General features: G+C 42.3%; 1 protein-coding gene across 2 annotated transcripts in view; it reads left to right on the forward strand.

Moving 5' to 3' along the window:
• Positions 1-13173, forward strand: part of COG5 (component of oligomeric golgi complex 5) — a 383955-nt gene that overhangs the window by 328490 nt on the left and 42292 nt on the right. For both annotated transcript variants that reach the window (XM_075857265.1, XM_075857266.1), the window contains exons 17-18: positions 2487-2590; positions 12737-12974. In XM_075857265.1, coding sequence (XP_075713380.1) covers positions 2487-2590; positions 12737-12974 — 342 coding nt within the window. The remainder of the gene's footprint in view (positions 1-2486; positions 2591-12736; positions 12975-13173) is intronic.

A 13173-nucleotide genomic window follows, 5' to 3' on the forward strand; every position in this document is an offset into this window, starting at 1 on the left:
ACCTGTGACATTAAAGCTAGTGGAGGGAACCCGTATAGGTTCATCAGCTGGTTCCATGGAAAAAAACAGAGCATCCAGCTTCCATGTACCTTGCTACCATGTTCTCGCTACAAACCTGTAGATTTAGGCTGTTGTTGCCAATGCATACAGATCTATCTCCCTTCTCCGTCTAAATCATGACTACCTGTATTAGCTACATGTACCTTCCTCATAGGAACTAGAAGTCTACAGAACTCTCCATGTGGAACCTTTTGGGTTTTGGAAAAGCATTCAATGATCTTACATTCAGAACCGGACTCACTAACCCATCTGACATAAGAACAGGGAAGATGTGGCTTCTCCAACCCTTTTCTCCCCCATTGCTGGTGGAATCTTGCCTTCAGGTAGGACGGTCTCTCGCACAGACTCGAGGATCGCCTTTCTGTGGAATTGAAGGTGTCTCTTTTGGAAAGGGAACTTTATTAAAGGAAAAACCAAAATATTGTTTATAATGTCAGAAAAAATGCATTCCAATTTTCTTTAGAAGTGTTGGGAAGGAATTGGTAACTTGGATCTCACCTGAACGTGGCCTTTTGTAGGAACCATGCTTGGATGGTGACCCTCTGGAAAGTTGGAAGTATCAGAGAAAACTCGTCTGGTTTATCGCTGAAAATCGCTGGCCGTCCCTGAGACCTGTAGGAGTGACCCTCTGGGCAAAAATGGCTTCTCATGTGATGGCATCTTGAGCTCTGCAAAGGACTTCCTTGCCCTATAGTGACTTTTGACCTTTTGAGGAAGTGGTGCCAAACAAAACACTAGTCTCTAGGTTCAGGAGCTCCGGAGGGCTGGGCGAGGTCTGCTATTCCTGCGGAGATAAACCATCAGCTCTTCTTATATTAGTCACATAATTTAATGACTGACCAATCATCAGTACCGCTCCGCTAGCCGTTTAATGTCATTTTTATATGTATTTATTTTGTGAAATTAAACATATTTCTAATATTTTTTTTTAATTAAAAATGTTGCTTAGTTTTAGAGATGCAGCTTCTTTGTATGCATTATACATAGAATTATACATAGAAGCTGCATTTTAACGCTTTAATCCGAATTTGTCATTGTGCTGGACTGGCGACTCGGCTGATAGCGGCTCCTGTTTTCCTCTGACAACTTATCTAACCCGAATATCGATCAAATCTTAGTTCATCATCAGCTTACAGCGACGATATTGCAACTTCTATGTATAATGCATACATAGAAGCTGCATCTCTAAAACAAAGGAAAATTCTTAATTTAGGTGGGCAAGTTCTGCTATCTAGACCCACTCTGGACATCTGGAGCTAGCTCCGTAATTTTTCTCAGAGGATGCTGCTGAGAAGGTTATGGACTCAAAGTCTCAGAGGGACTCTAGAGAACCTAAGTCAAATACACCTAAGGAGGCAAATGTCTCTTTTTGGTCTGGAGACAAACGCCTCTTTATTTAATGTGGAGACAAACGCTTCTTTATTTTTCCTGTGATGGTTGGTCCTCCTACAACCTGTTGTGTCTGCCGAGGAGGTGACATTCATATAGCTGAAAGCTTTTTTCTGGTGTGTTTTATTCCTCGAACTGTGTTGTGGAGTGGACTTCTCCTCTCAGACTCTGAGCCTGTGTGAGGACGGTGCAGAGCACCATCTTTGATGGTTGTTTTGCTCCTCTATTGGGTCCGTATGCCCTCCTCCAAGGAAGTAGTGGTGGGTAATGTTTCTCTAATCTTCCTGAAGAAGTGAAGCTTGCTCTTTGGTGAAGCGCCTATAGAGTACACTGCCGCAATTAACGCATCTCCTACTCCATGTGATTTGGGAAAAAGTTTTGTACTACGTTGCTGCCTCCCCGAAGAACAAATTATTTTAGGCCCTTCAGACCTTAACTTATAATCTACACTGCCTTTGAGACATCACAATCTAAAGCACCTTGGCCAATGTCTACAATCCTTGTTTGAAAACTTGAGTAAAGCCTTTTATATAAAAATACACTAGGATAGATTTATTAACTGGGTAATTACCTAAAACCACAATCTTTACTTTTCCATGAATCTCCTTTTGATGCAGATGTCTAGTAAGATTTCTGCCTAGTAGTTTTGAATAAACTTGAGCATAATAATCGGTTATAAAAATAGTATTATATATGACATTTTATATAAAATCACAGTATATACTGTTCAATTCTTTTTAATGGACTTGATAAAGAACTCCCACAAACTTTTTATATTTATCTCTATAGCAACTTGGTTGCATAATAGTAATAATAATAATCTTTACTTACGTAGCACCAACATATTCTGCAGCACTTGCTTAATTCTTTGCTTTGCTGAGTGAATGCATGTTATTACTAAGACTTTTTTTGTTTCATTATTACTACCTTTCCTTAGACAGACAAGTTCTAGTCCCTTTTACAGGAATGTCCCTGACATTAGAATTTATATTTTGATTTTCTGACTTAATTTCCATACCTGGTCTCTTATTTATCAGACTATCGATAATCTTATGGAAAATGCTGTGCAGCCGTTAATCCGTTCTGTGGGTGACTCTGTTGAAGCCATTATCATAACTATGTACCAAGAAGATTTTTCAGGGTGAGTTTTTCTTTTCATTCATTATGATTTTAAGCACCATCACTTTTATTTTCTGTGCATGTGGAATTTGCATAGAGGAATTTCAGCTTTTACGATACAAGACTGGAAGGTGTGTTCCCGCTTTTTACATTGCAATTTTAAAAACAAACATATTTATATAAAAACCTGAAGATGGTTTTTGTACTTTCTTAAATTACAGTATACATAATATGTTCCATATAGAGTGACAGTTAAATACCGAATTGTTAAGGAAGCATAAAGCTATCATAACTTAGTCATAAGTGTTATTCACACGCAGACAAAACACTCAGGAGGGAAATGGGTAAAGTAAAAGTGGAAGAAGATACAATAATTAAAATAGATGTGAAACAGGACGAGAGCGCGAATTAAGAAGAGGTAAGGGATTATCCGTATTCATTTTAAGAATGGTATAACTAAATGTATTTTGTGATCATGATTATTCCTTAAATAACTTGTTTTCCTGACAGCTGACTGCTCAAAAGCCTCACTTAACAAGTCTACAAGCTCCAGCCTATAGACTCACTCACTCATAGGCAAACCCTGCACATTTATTTCCACCTAATTACAGTTTCCTGAAAAACATTACATCGTAAACTATAAAGTAAATGATGAAATGTAACTAAATAGTACCACAGAATATATTATAAGCTCTCATTTATTATAACTCAAAACTAAGACAGATACTCTCATAAATCTGCCACACAGGCAAGGAGGGATGTATTAGTAATGAATAATAACCCTGTATGATCTTTAGTTTGAGCACAAATAGACCGTGGCCATCAGGGGTATAACTAAGGAAGACTGCACCCCATAGCAAACTTTTGTCTGGGCACCCCCCTCTCCCCTTGGTACCACACACAGCCCCCCCTTGTTGATAGTGCCCCCTGTAGATAGTGACTCCCTGTAGATTGTGCCATACAGCCGCCTGTAGAGTGTGCCATAGAGCCCCCTGTAGACAGTGCTATACAGCCCCACTGTAGACAGTGCTATACAGCCCCCCTGTAGACTGTGCTATACAGCCCTCACTGTAGACAGTCACACCCCAATTGTAGATAGCGCTGCGACCTCCCCATTGTAGTTAGTGCCATAGAGACCCCCTGTAGATAGCGCCATAGAGACCCCCTGTAGATAGCGCCATAGAGTCCCCCCTGTAGATAGCGCCATAGAGTCCCCCCTGTAGATAGCGCCATACAGTCCCCCTGTAGATGGCGCCATAAAGCCCCGCTTGTGTAGATAGCGCCATATAGCGACCCCAAAACAAATAAAACAAAAAAAAGTCATACTTGCATAGGCCGGTGTGTTCCAAGTGACGTTATCATGTCGGCCTGCTCAGGGTTCCATGGCAGGCTGCAGGCCGAATGTGGCCTGTATCCTAGTTAATGGCAGAGTTGGGAGCTACCTCCCTGCATTGCCATAGCGTACAGTAGTACCTGCGTCCTAAGGACGCAGATACTATTGAATATGGCGTCGCTACCGCTTTAGCAGCCATAGTGGCACCGCTGGGCATGGCCGCTATGGCTGCTTCAGCGGTTGTTACGACACTGATGGCCATGTGATTGTTAATAATAAAGGTAAAGATAAAATTTATCATGTAAACCCAAGAATGTTGCTATTAAAAGAACTCTAGAACAGTTTAGATTATTGGGTGCATTGCCATGGTCATCCACTTTAGAAATCAGGGACCTCCAGAGATCAGCTGTAAACTCTGTGGGAATCTGGAAGCAAGTGTTAATTTCCCCTGTAGTGCTACCGTAGGTGAAATTAAGTGCCTATTGAAATCTATGGGCTGTCATTGTACTGTATGGACGTGCCGGATCTTCTAGAGTAAGAGACACTCGTAGAATAGATTAAAGCAATCTTTTTGTCAAACACGTGAACCAGTCTCGTCCAGTATTAGTATTTTCTCACAATTGAATACATTTATGTGTATTTGAAGCTATTTCAAAGCCATATCCAGATAGATAAAATAGGTTAAAAAAAAAAGCTGCACTTAAGGCAAAACATACAGTGCTAAGCAAACTTGACCTTGATCCAGGGTCCACCAGGTAAATAGAAAAACAAAGGACTTGCAGGAATCCGGAATTTTTTCATAATATAAAAGGTGGTTTATTCATCCATGTCAACGCTGCAACGTTTCAGTCCTGTCCCAGGGCCTTCCTCAAGATGAATAAATCACTTTTTTAAATTTTTAAAAAACTCTGGAGTGCTGCGAGTTCTTTGTTTTTCTATTTACCAGATAGCTAGATAGATAAATTTTAAGAGCTTGTTTGATATAAAGAGATAGATATGAGTGAGACAAATAGATGAACGTGATAGATATATCTATATGGCCAAAAGGACACCTGACCATCACACCTATGGACATTAATATGAAGTTGGGGCACCACTTTTGTGGCTATAACAGCCTCAACTCTTCTTGGAAGGCTTTCCACAAGATTTTGGAGTGTGTCTATGGGAATTTGTGCCCACCCTGCCAAAACAGTATTTATAAGGTCAGGTGCTGATGTTGGACGAGAAGGTCTGGCTCGTAATCTGCATTCTAATTAATTTCAAGGTGTTTTATGGGGTTAAGGTCAGGGCCACTAGAGTACCTCCACACCAAACTCTTCAAACCATGTCTTTATGTGGACCTTGCTTTGTGCACTTGGGCACAGTCATGCTTAAAGAGGCTCTGTCACCAGATTTGGCAACCCCTATCTCCTATTGCAGCAGATCGGCGCTGCAATGTAGATAAGAGTAAAGTTTTGGTTTTTTTTAAATCGAGCATTTTTGGCCAAGTTATGACCATTTTTATATTTATGCAAATGAGGCTTTCTAAAGTACAACTGGGCGTGTTTAAAGTAAAAGTACAAGTGGGCGTGTATTATGTGCGTACATCTGGGCGTTTTTACTTCTTTTACTAGCTGGGCGTTGTGAATGGGAGTGTATGATGCTGACGAATCAGCATCATCTACTTCTCTTTGTTAACACCCAGCTTCTGGCAGTGCACAGACACAGCGTGTTCTCGAGAGATCACGCTCTGGCGTCACTCACTTCCTGCCCCAGGTCCTGCATCGTGTCGGACGAGCGAGGACACATCGGCACCAGAGGCTACAGTTGATTCTGCAGCAGCATCGGCGTTTGCAGGTAAGTAGCTACATCGACTTACCTGCAAACGCCGATGCTGCTGCAGAATCAAATGAAGCCTCTGGTGCCGATGTGTCCTCGCTCGTCCGACACGATGCAGGACCTGGGGCAGGAAGTAAGTGACGTCACAGCGTGATCTCTCGAGAACACACTGTGTCTGTGCACTGCCAGAAGCTGGGTGTTAACGAAGAGAAGTGGATGATGCTGATTCGTCAGCATCATACACTCCCATTCACAACGCCCAGCTAGAAAAAGAAGTAAAAACGCCCAGATGTACGCACATAATACACGCCCAGTTGTACTTTTACTTTAAACACGCCCAGTTGTACTTTAGAAAGCCTCATTTGAATAAATATAAAAATGGTCATAACTTGGCCAAAAATGCTCGTTTTTAAAAAAAAACTTTACTCTTATCTACATTGCAGCGCCGATCTGCTCCAGTAGGAGATAGGGGTTGCAAAATCTGGTGACAGAGGCTCTTTAAACAGGAAAATGCCTTTCCCAAATTTTTGCCACAAAGTTGGAAGCATACAATTGTCTAAAGTGTCTATGTATGCTGCAGCATAGCAATACCCTTCCCTGGAAACATAAGACCTAGCCCAAACCCCAAAAAGCAGACCACTAGACCATTATCCTTCCTACACAAAATTCTCTTGGCATCCTGGCATTCACAGGGTGCTTAACACAACTCCAGGTGACTATTGTCATTGCACATGGTGATCTTAGGCTTGTGTGCAGCTAATTGAGCATTGAAACCAATTTCTTAAAGCTCCCGAAGGCACAGTTTTTGTATCGCTTCCAGAGGCAATTTGGAAATCTATAGTGAGCGCAGCGTGTGCTTCAGGACTCGGCGGCTTTGCTCTATGTGTTTGAGTGGTCTATTGCTTTGTGACTGAGCTGTTACTACTAGACGCTTCCACTTTGCAACTCGCAGTTGACCGGGGAAGAACTAGCAGATCAGAAATTTCACAAACTCCCTTGTGGCAAAGGTGGCATCCTTTGCCATTTTTAAAGTCATCGAGCTCTTTCGTACGACCGATGCTACTACCAATGTTTGTTTGAGATCGCATGGCTGTGTGCTTGATTTTGTGCACCTTTTTGGTATGAGTGTAGATAGTTACTCATAGTAATGGCTCTTTTCTCTGGATAATAGACTAAAGGCCCTATTACACCGGCCGATTTTAGGCCGGTGCAGCGAGCGCCGATCAACGAGACCGCTCGTTTGCTTCTGCCACAAGGAACTATATATGGGGACAAGTGGTCGATACTCCGATCGCTCGTCCCCATCATTATTATAATGTGAGCAGCACGTCTCCCTGTTTACACAGGGAGATGTGCTGCCGACAATGGTAATATTTTAAAATTTTTAAAACTATACGATCAGCATTTTCTCGTTTATCTGCTAATCGCCTCCCTGTTTACACAGGGCAATTATCGGCAACGAGCATTCTATGAACGATCGTTTGCCCGATAATTTCCCAGTGTAAACCCCCCTTAAATCAGTCTTTTTGTCAAACACGTGAACCAGTTTTCTTCCAGTATAAGTATTTTCTCACAATGTAATAGGGCATTTAAGGCTATTTCAAAGGGATAGATATATAGTACTATAAGATAGAACGATAGACAGATGTTCTTTGTTAGAAACATTATACAAAATGGTATTGGTGGCTATAACTACAATTATAATTGGTTGATTTATCCAGGGAGCTAATCAGTCTGGTTCAGAGTACAAGCCATTTTACACTGGTCAATTATCGGGCAAACCTGCATTCACAGAACGCTCGTTCCCGATAATTGCCCTGTGTAAACGGGAACGATGAGCCGATGAACGAGCAAACGTTCGTTTATCGGCTCATTGTATAGTTTTAAATGTAGAAAATATTGAGGTTGTCGGCAGCACAGCTCCCTGTGTAAACATGATAGAAATGTATGGTGACGAGCGATCGGAGTAACGAGCACTCATCCCTATACATAGCTCCTTGTGAAAGGAGCAAACGTGGGCAGATTAATCAGCTGTCTCGTTGACACGGCCCACGTCGGGCCGAGTAATACCACCTTAAAGGCCCTTTTACACTGGCCAATGATCGGGTGAATTAAGGGAGAATGTTTACCCTTTTTGAGATTATATTGGCTGATTAAAGGGGGTTTTACACTGAGCGATTATTGGGCAGACGAGCGTTCACAGAATGCTAGTTGGCGATAATTGCCCAGTGTAAACAGGGCAGCGATCAGCAGATGAACGAGCTCGAACATCTTCTGGTCGTATCGTTTTAAAAAAGTGAAATATTATCGTTGTCGGCAGCACATGTGTAAACAGGGTGACGCGCTGCCGACATGATAATAATGTATGGGGACGAGCGAACAGAGTAATGACCGCTCGTCCCTATAGATAGCTCCATGTGACAGGAGCAAACGAGCGCCGATCAACGATGTCTCGTTGATCGGCGCTCGCTGCACCGGCCGCTTATTGGCCAGTGTAAAAGGGCCTTTAGGGCTTTGTTTTGCCCTGCTGTGGATCAACAAAACACATTTACAATTAATTAAACATTAAAATTAAAAGGATTTTGTCTTTTTTTATCATTGGCAAATATTGGCAATGATAAAAAAAGGCAAATATGTACCATTTAAGTGGACCTGTCACCAGATTAAGTTTAAAAAACTGCAGGCAGCATGATAAACATAATAATGAGGGAGTGTATAATTATTTTCTAAAGTAATGAATGACACCTAGTTTATCTGGCTCTGCACCAAATATAATAATGAGGCAGTTATTTATGAATATTAATTTTCAAGGAAATGATTGACATAGCACTACAAGGCAGTGTCCTCACTCAATCTTACAAAACCCTGCAATATCATCATGCATGGGCATTGTAATGCTTCGTTCACATCTGCGCAGAATGAATACCGTAGTCGACTGCGCTATTCATTCCGTAAAAATTACAGAACCCTTAAACAACGGTGACAAACGGAAACCATTTGCACCGGATCCATCACCATTGAAACCTATGGTTTCCGTTTGTTTCCGTTTGGATTCCATTCATGGGTTGCCCTGATGGAAAACTCGGGCGGAACCCATGAATGGAGTCCCAACACAGATGTGAACGAAGCCGAATCCGATATCTCTCTCCAAGATAGCATTGCTATGTGAGGGTAAACACTATGTGCCTGTCCAAGAATTGGAGTGGTGACATTTTTCAGACCAATATGTCACTCATTCCTCCACGGAGAACACAGGACTCTCATATATACTCTGGACTTTATATCCATGTGTACGTCCCTATGATTCCTTTACTAATTCAATACCCAGTTTTTACTCCGGATTAAATCAATTCACATTCAATTATCGTTATGTAATCTATATATTGTGCTGCCTTTAGATTGGAATTAATTACAAATTGATGATAGATCACATGAAGAGCCCCTGGCAGCAGCGATCAGACAATTACCCTCTATTGAGGGAATATCCAGAGGACTGATCACCGAAAAAGTCTCTTTGTATACAGATGACACGTTGGTTTAGCTGGCTGATGATGGTCCTCTCTTGGCTGCCCTCCTTGAATTAGTTGAACAGTTTGGCTCCTTTTCGAGGCTGAGGGTAAACTAGGCTGAATCTGCATTGCTACGCTGCAAGCTCCGGAAGAGCAGGGGGACTAGCTGCCCCTGACTTGTGTTATTATTTTTTAGCCTCCCAGTTAGTGTATGCACATTGGTGGTTAGACACTAATCATAGCAATGCCGCAACTGCTCTCTATGGGGCGTTCTATGAATCCTATGAGGGCCTTGCATATGTGTTATTTCATTATATATAAATCCCCCAAAGATGCCACTACACTACCTACTACCGTTTTAACGACAGTCTGGAAATAGCCAGCACTAAACTAGAAGCTAGTGCTGGCCCTCTTTTACGTAGAACTCCATATGGCTATTCACACCTGTATAATCATTGTGGGATAAGCTACTTGGGTGTCTTATGACATAAAATGTTTTGAACAACTTTTCACCAGGTCATCTGACTTCCTGTCTTTCCAGGAATTTTAGGAAACCTATAGATTTCTTGATTCAGTTTTTTTTCCAGATTTTCACCATATGCTTGGAGTATGGATCCCTGCATGTTTCCCTAACTTGCTCTAGTTTATAGGATTTGCTTACCTGACTTCACTAAATTACTTATCGGACTCTATACCCTTCTTCAGTCCTGTGGCACTAATCCTTTTGAGAAAGCCCTTAATAAAAGGACGGTAGATATTTCTGAACTCTTCGCACAGGACCGGGAAGATGTGGTGGACTATTCTCTACCCTCAGTAGTTCGTGCGGACAGCATCAGTGCGGCTCATCTACTTCAGCACCTATAATTAGCAGTGCAGGTGACAGTGAGTACATGAGCCGCTCTGACGCTGTCCCCTCTGATTCAATGTCATCAGAGTGGCAAGATTCACTCCCAATTGGCAAGTGAGCTGTGTTAACCGCCCACTTGGCAGTCAAAGGCCTCATTTGCATCAAAACTAACAGCACTAGAAGACAAAAAAAAAAAAAAAAGCCTGAATCTATGATGTCCCGGCAATCTAACTGAGGTGTCAGCTGCAGTTTTTGGGGCAGATGACGAAATCTTTCTAAAGATGCAGAAATGAATCCGTTAAAAAAAATAAAAAATACGATCAAGTGAAGCTGTATTTTGGACTTAACTAGCAATTCCCTAGTAACTCGTTATGACTGTCTCCCATTAGTTGCTCAAACTGTCCAAAAATGCATTAGTAATTTTAATATACCGTATTTTCCGGACTATAAGGCGCACCGGATTATAAGGCGCACTTTCTATGAGCGCCTTGTAAGCAATCATGTTTCATATATAAGGCGCACTGGATTATAAGGCGCAGCACATTACCGTTAAATAAACCATTGCTCAGACTGCAAGTCAAAATTTATTACACTTTTTAACAATAACTTTCAACTGGTTCAGCTGTAATTGCAAATCAAAACGTTAAGGGTATGTGCACACACACTAATTACGTCCGTAATTGACGGACGTATTTCGGCCGCAAGTCCCGGACCGAACAGTGCAAGGAGCCGGGCTCCTAGCATCATACTTATGTACGACGCTAGGAGTCCCTGCCTCGCTGCAGGACAACTGTCCCGTACTGTAAACATGATTATACTACGGGACAGTTGTCCTGCAGCAAGGCAGGGACTCCTAGCGTCGTACATAAGTATGATGCTAGGAGCCCGGCTCCTTGCACTGTGTTCGGTCCGGGACTTGCGGCCGAAATACGTCCGTCAATTACGGACGTAATTAGTGTGTGTGCACATACCCTTACCGTACTTTTTCAGTTCATTCCTCCACCAGAAATCCATCAAATCCGTCATCTTCAGTGTCGGAGTTGAACAGTTGGGCGATTTCGGCATCAAGCATGGGGTCCTCCTCTTCATTATCCGAGTCGGTTTCGTTGCTGCTGCTAGGCTCTTCAGTGGTGATTCCAGCCTTCCTGAAAGCTCGGATGACACTGGAGACTGATACATTCTTCCAGGCATCCACGATCCACTGGCACATAGTGGCATAACTCGCACGGCGTTGCCTCCCTGTTTTGGTGAATGTGTGGTCACCTTCTGTCATCCAATGCTCCCATGCAGCTCGCAATTTAACTTTAAATGACCTGTTGATGCTGATATCTAGCGGCTGGAGCTCTTTGGTTAATCCACCAGGGATGACAGCAAGCTCCGAATTAGTTTTCTTCACTTGGGCTTTGACAGTATCGGTCAAGTGGGCGCGCATCGAGTCACAGACCAATAGGGATGGGGATTTGTGAAAAAAGCCACCCGGTCTCTTGACGTAGACCTCCCTCAGCCACTCACTCATCTTCTCCTCATCCATCCAGCCCTTTGGGTTAGCCTTAATGATGACACCAGCAGGAAAATTTTCTTTAGGCAAAGTCTTCCTCTTGAAAATTACCATGGGTGGTAGTTTCTGGCCATTAGCCTGACAAGCGAGAACTACAGTGAAAGATGACTTCTCATTTCCTGTGGTACGTATAGATATCGTACTGGTCCCTGTTTTCTCAACAGTACGGTTTACGGGGATATCGAAAGTGAGGGGAACCTCATCCATGTTAATAATGTGTTCTGGCTGGATATTCTTTTCATTTATCTTGGTTATGCAGTAGGTGCGGAAAATGGCCAGCTTCTCTTCATAATCCTTTGGTAATTGCTGGCACACAGTAGTTCTGGTGCGAATGGAGAGATGACGCCTTTGCATGAAACGAAAGCACCATGAAGGACCTCCTCGAAAGTCCTTGATCTCCATGTCACGTGCTAAAGCAGTGGCTTTGAGTCTAATAGAGACAGTGGAGACGCTTCTACATGCGTTTCTCTGTTCCATAACCCACTGTTCTATTTTGTCCTCCAACTGTGGCCACCTTGCTTTGTTTCCTCGGAAACTCAGTTTGGTCTTCTTTACTTGGCGGAGGTCATCTTCTTGTTTTCTCCACTTACGCACCATGGATTCATTAATGTTGAATTCTCTTGCAGCTGCCCTATTTCCATGCTCTACTGCATAACTTATAGCTTTAAGCTTGAAACCTGCATCATAAGCATGTCTCTTAACAGGAGGCATTTTTTGGGGTAGTGGGTATAGTTAACGCTAAAGCAAAGATATATTGCAAGGATCCTACAGAGCTGTAAGTATCACTCAGTGTGGCTCCTGATTACGGTGGCCGTAATGCTCAATCCATTTATGGATACTGTAAAAACCCAAGTGAAGAATAAATTCATAGGCGCACGGGGGGGAGGAGCATGGTGTGTGCTGTGGTATGCCGCCGCCGACCCCTGCCGCCCACGATAGAGGTAAAGGATCCTGTATGAACCCCTCTCTTTACTGTCGGGTTCATATATAAGGCGCACCGGATTATAAGGCGCACTTTCTATTTCTGAGAAATTCTCAACATTTTATGTGCGCCTTATAGTCCGGAAAATACGGTATATATATATATATGTTTTTTTTTTCAGAAGCCTAATGAACTCCGGAAAGCCAGATGTCCCATGTTCCTTGTACATGAAAGAATTACAAGGTTTTATTGCTAGAGTCATGAATGACTACTTTCGACACTTCGACTGCACCGATTTTGTGTATGATAATACTGAAGCCATTGCCCAAAGAGCGATAGAAGTGTTCATACGCAATGCAAGTCTGCTGAGGCCACTTGGCGAAGGGGGCAAAATGAGATTGGCAGCTGACTTTGCACAGGTAAGGGTATAAACATTAATTCATTGAACTAATAGCCCTGTATTTTTTTGTGCAAATATATAATTACTAGTATTTAAAGTAAATTATTGCTACGTTCCCTAGTTATGTGAATGCCAAATTGTTGGTGTAGACTTGATATGAAGCAAAGCTTTCTGTACGAGTACAATTGTGGTGAATGAAATAAATGTGACACAACGGA

This window comes from Rhinoderma darwinii, chromosome 3, assembly GCF_050947455.1.
Source record: "Rhinoderma darwinii isolate aRhiDar2 chromosome 3, aRhiDar2.hap1, whole genome shotgun sequence".
Taxonomy (NCBI): domain Eukaryota; kingdom Metazoa; phylum Chordata; class Amphibia; order Anura; family Rhinodermatidae; genus Rhinoderma; species Rhinoderma darwinii.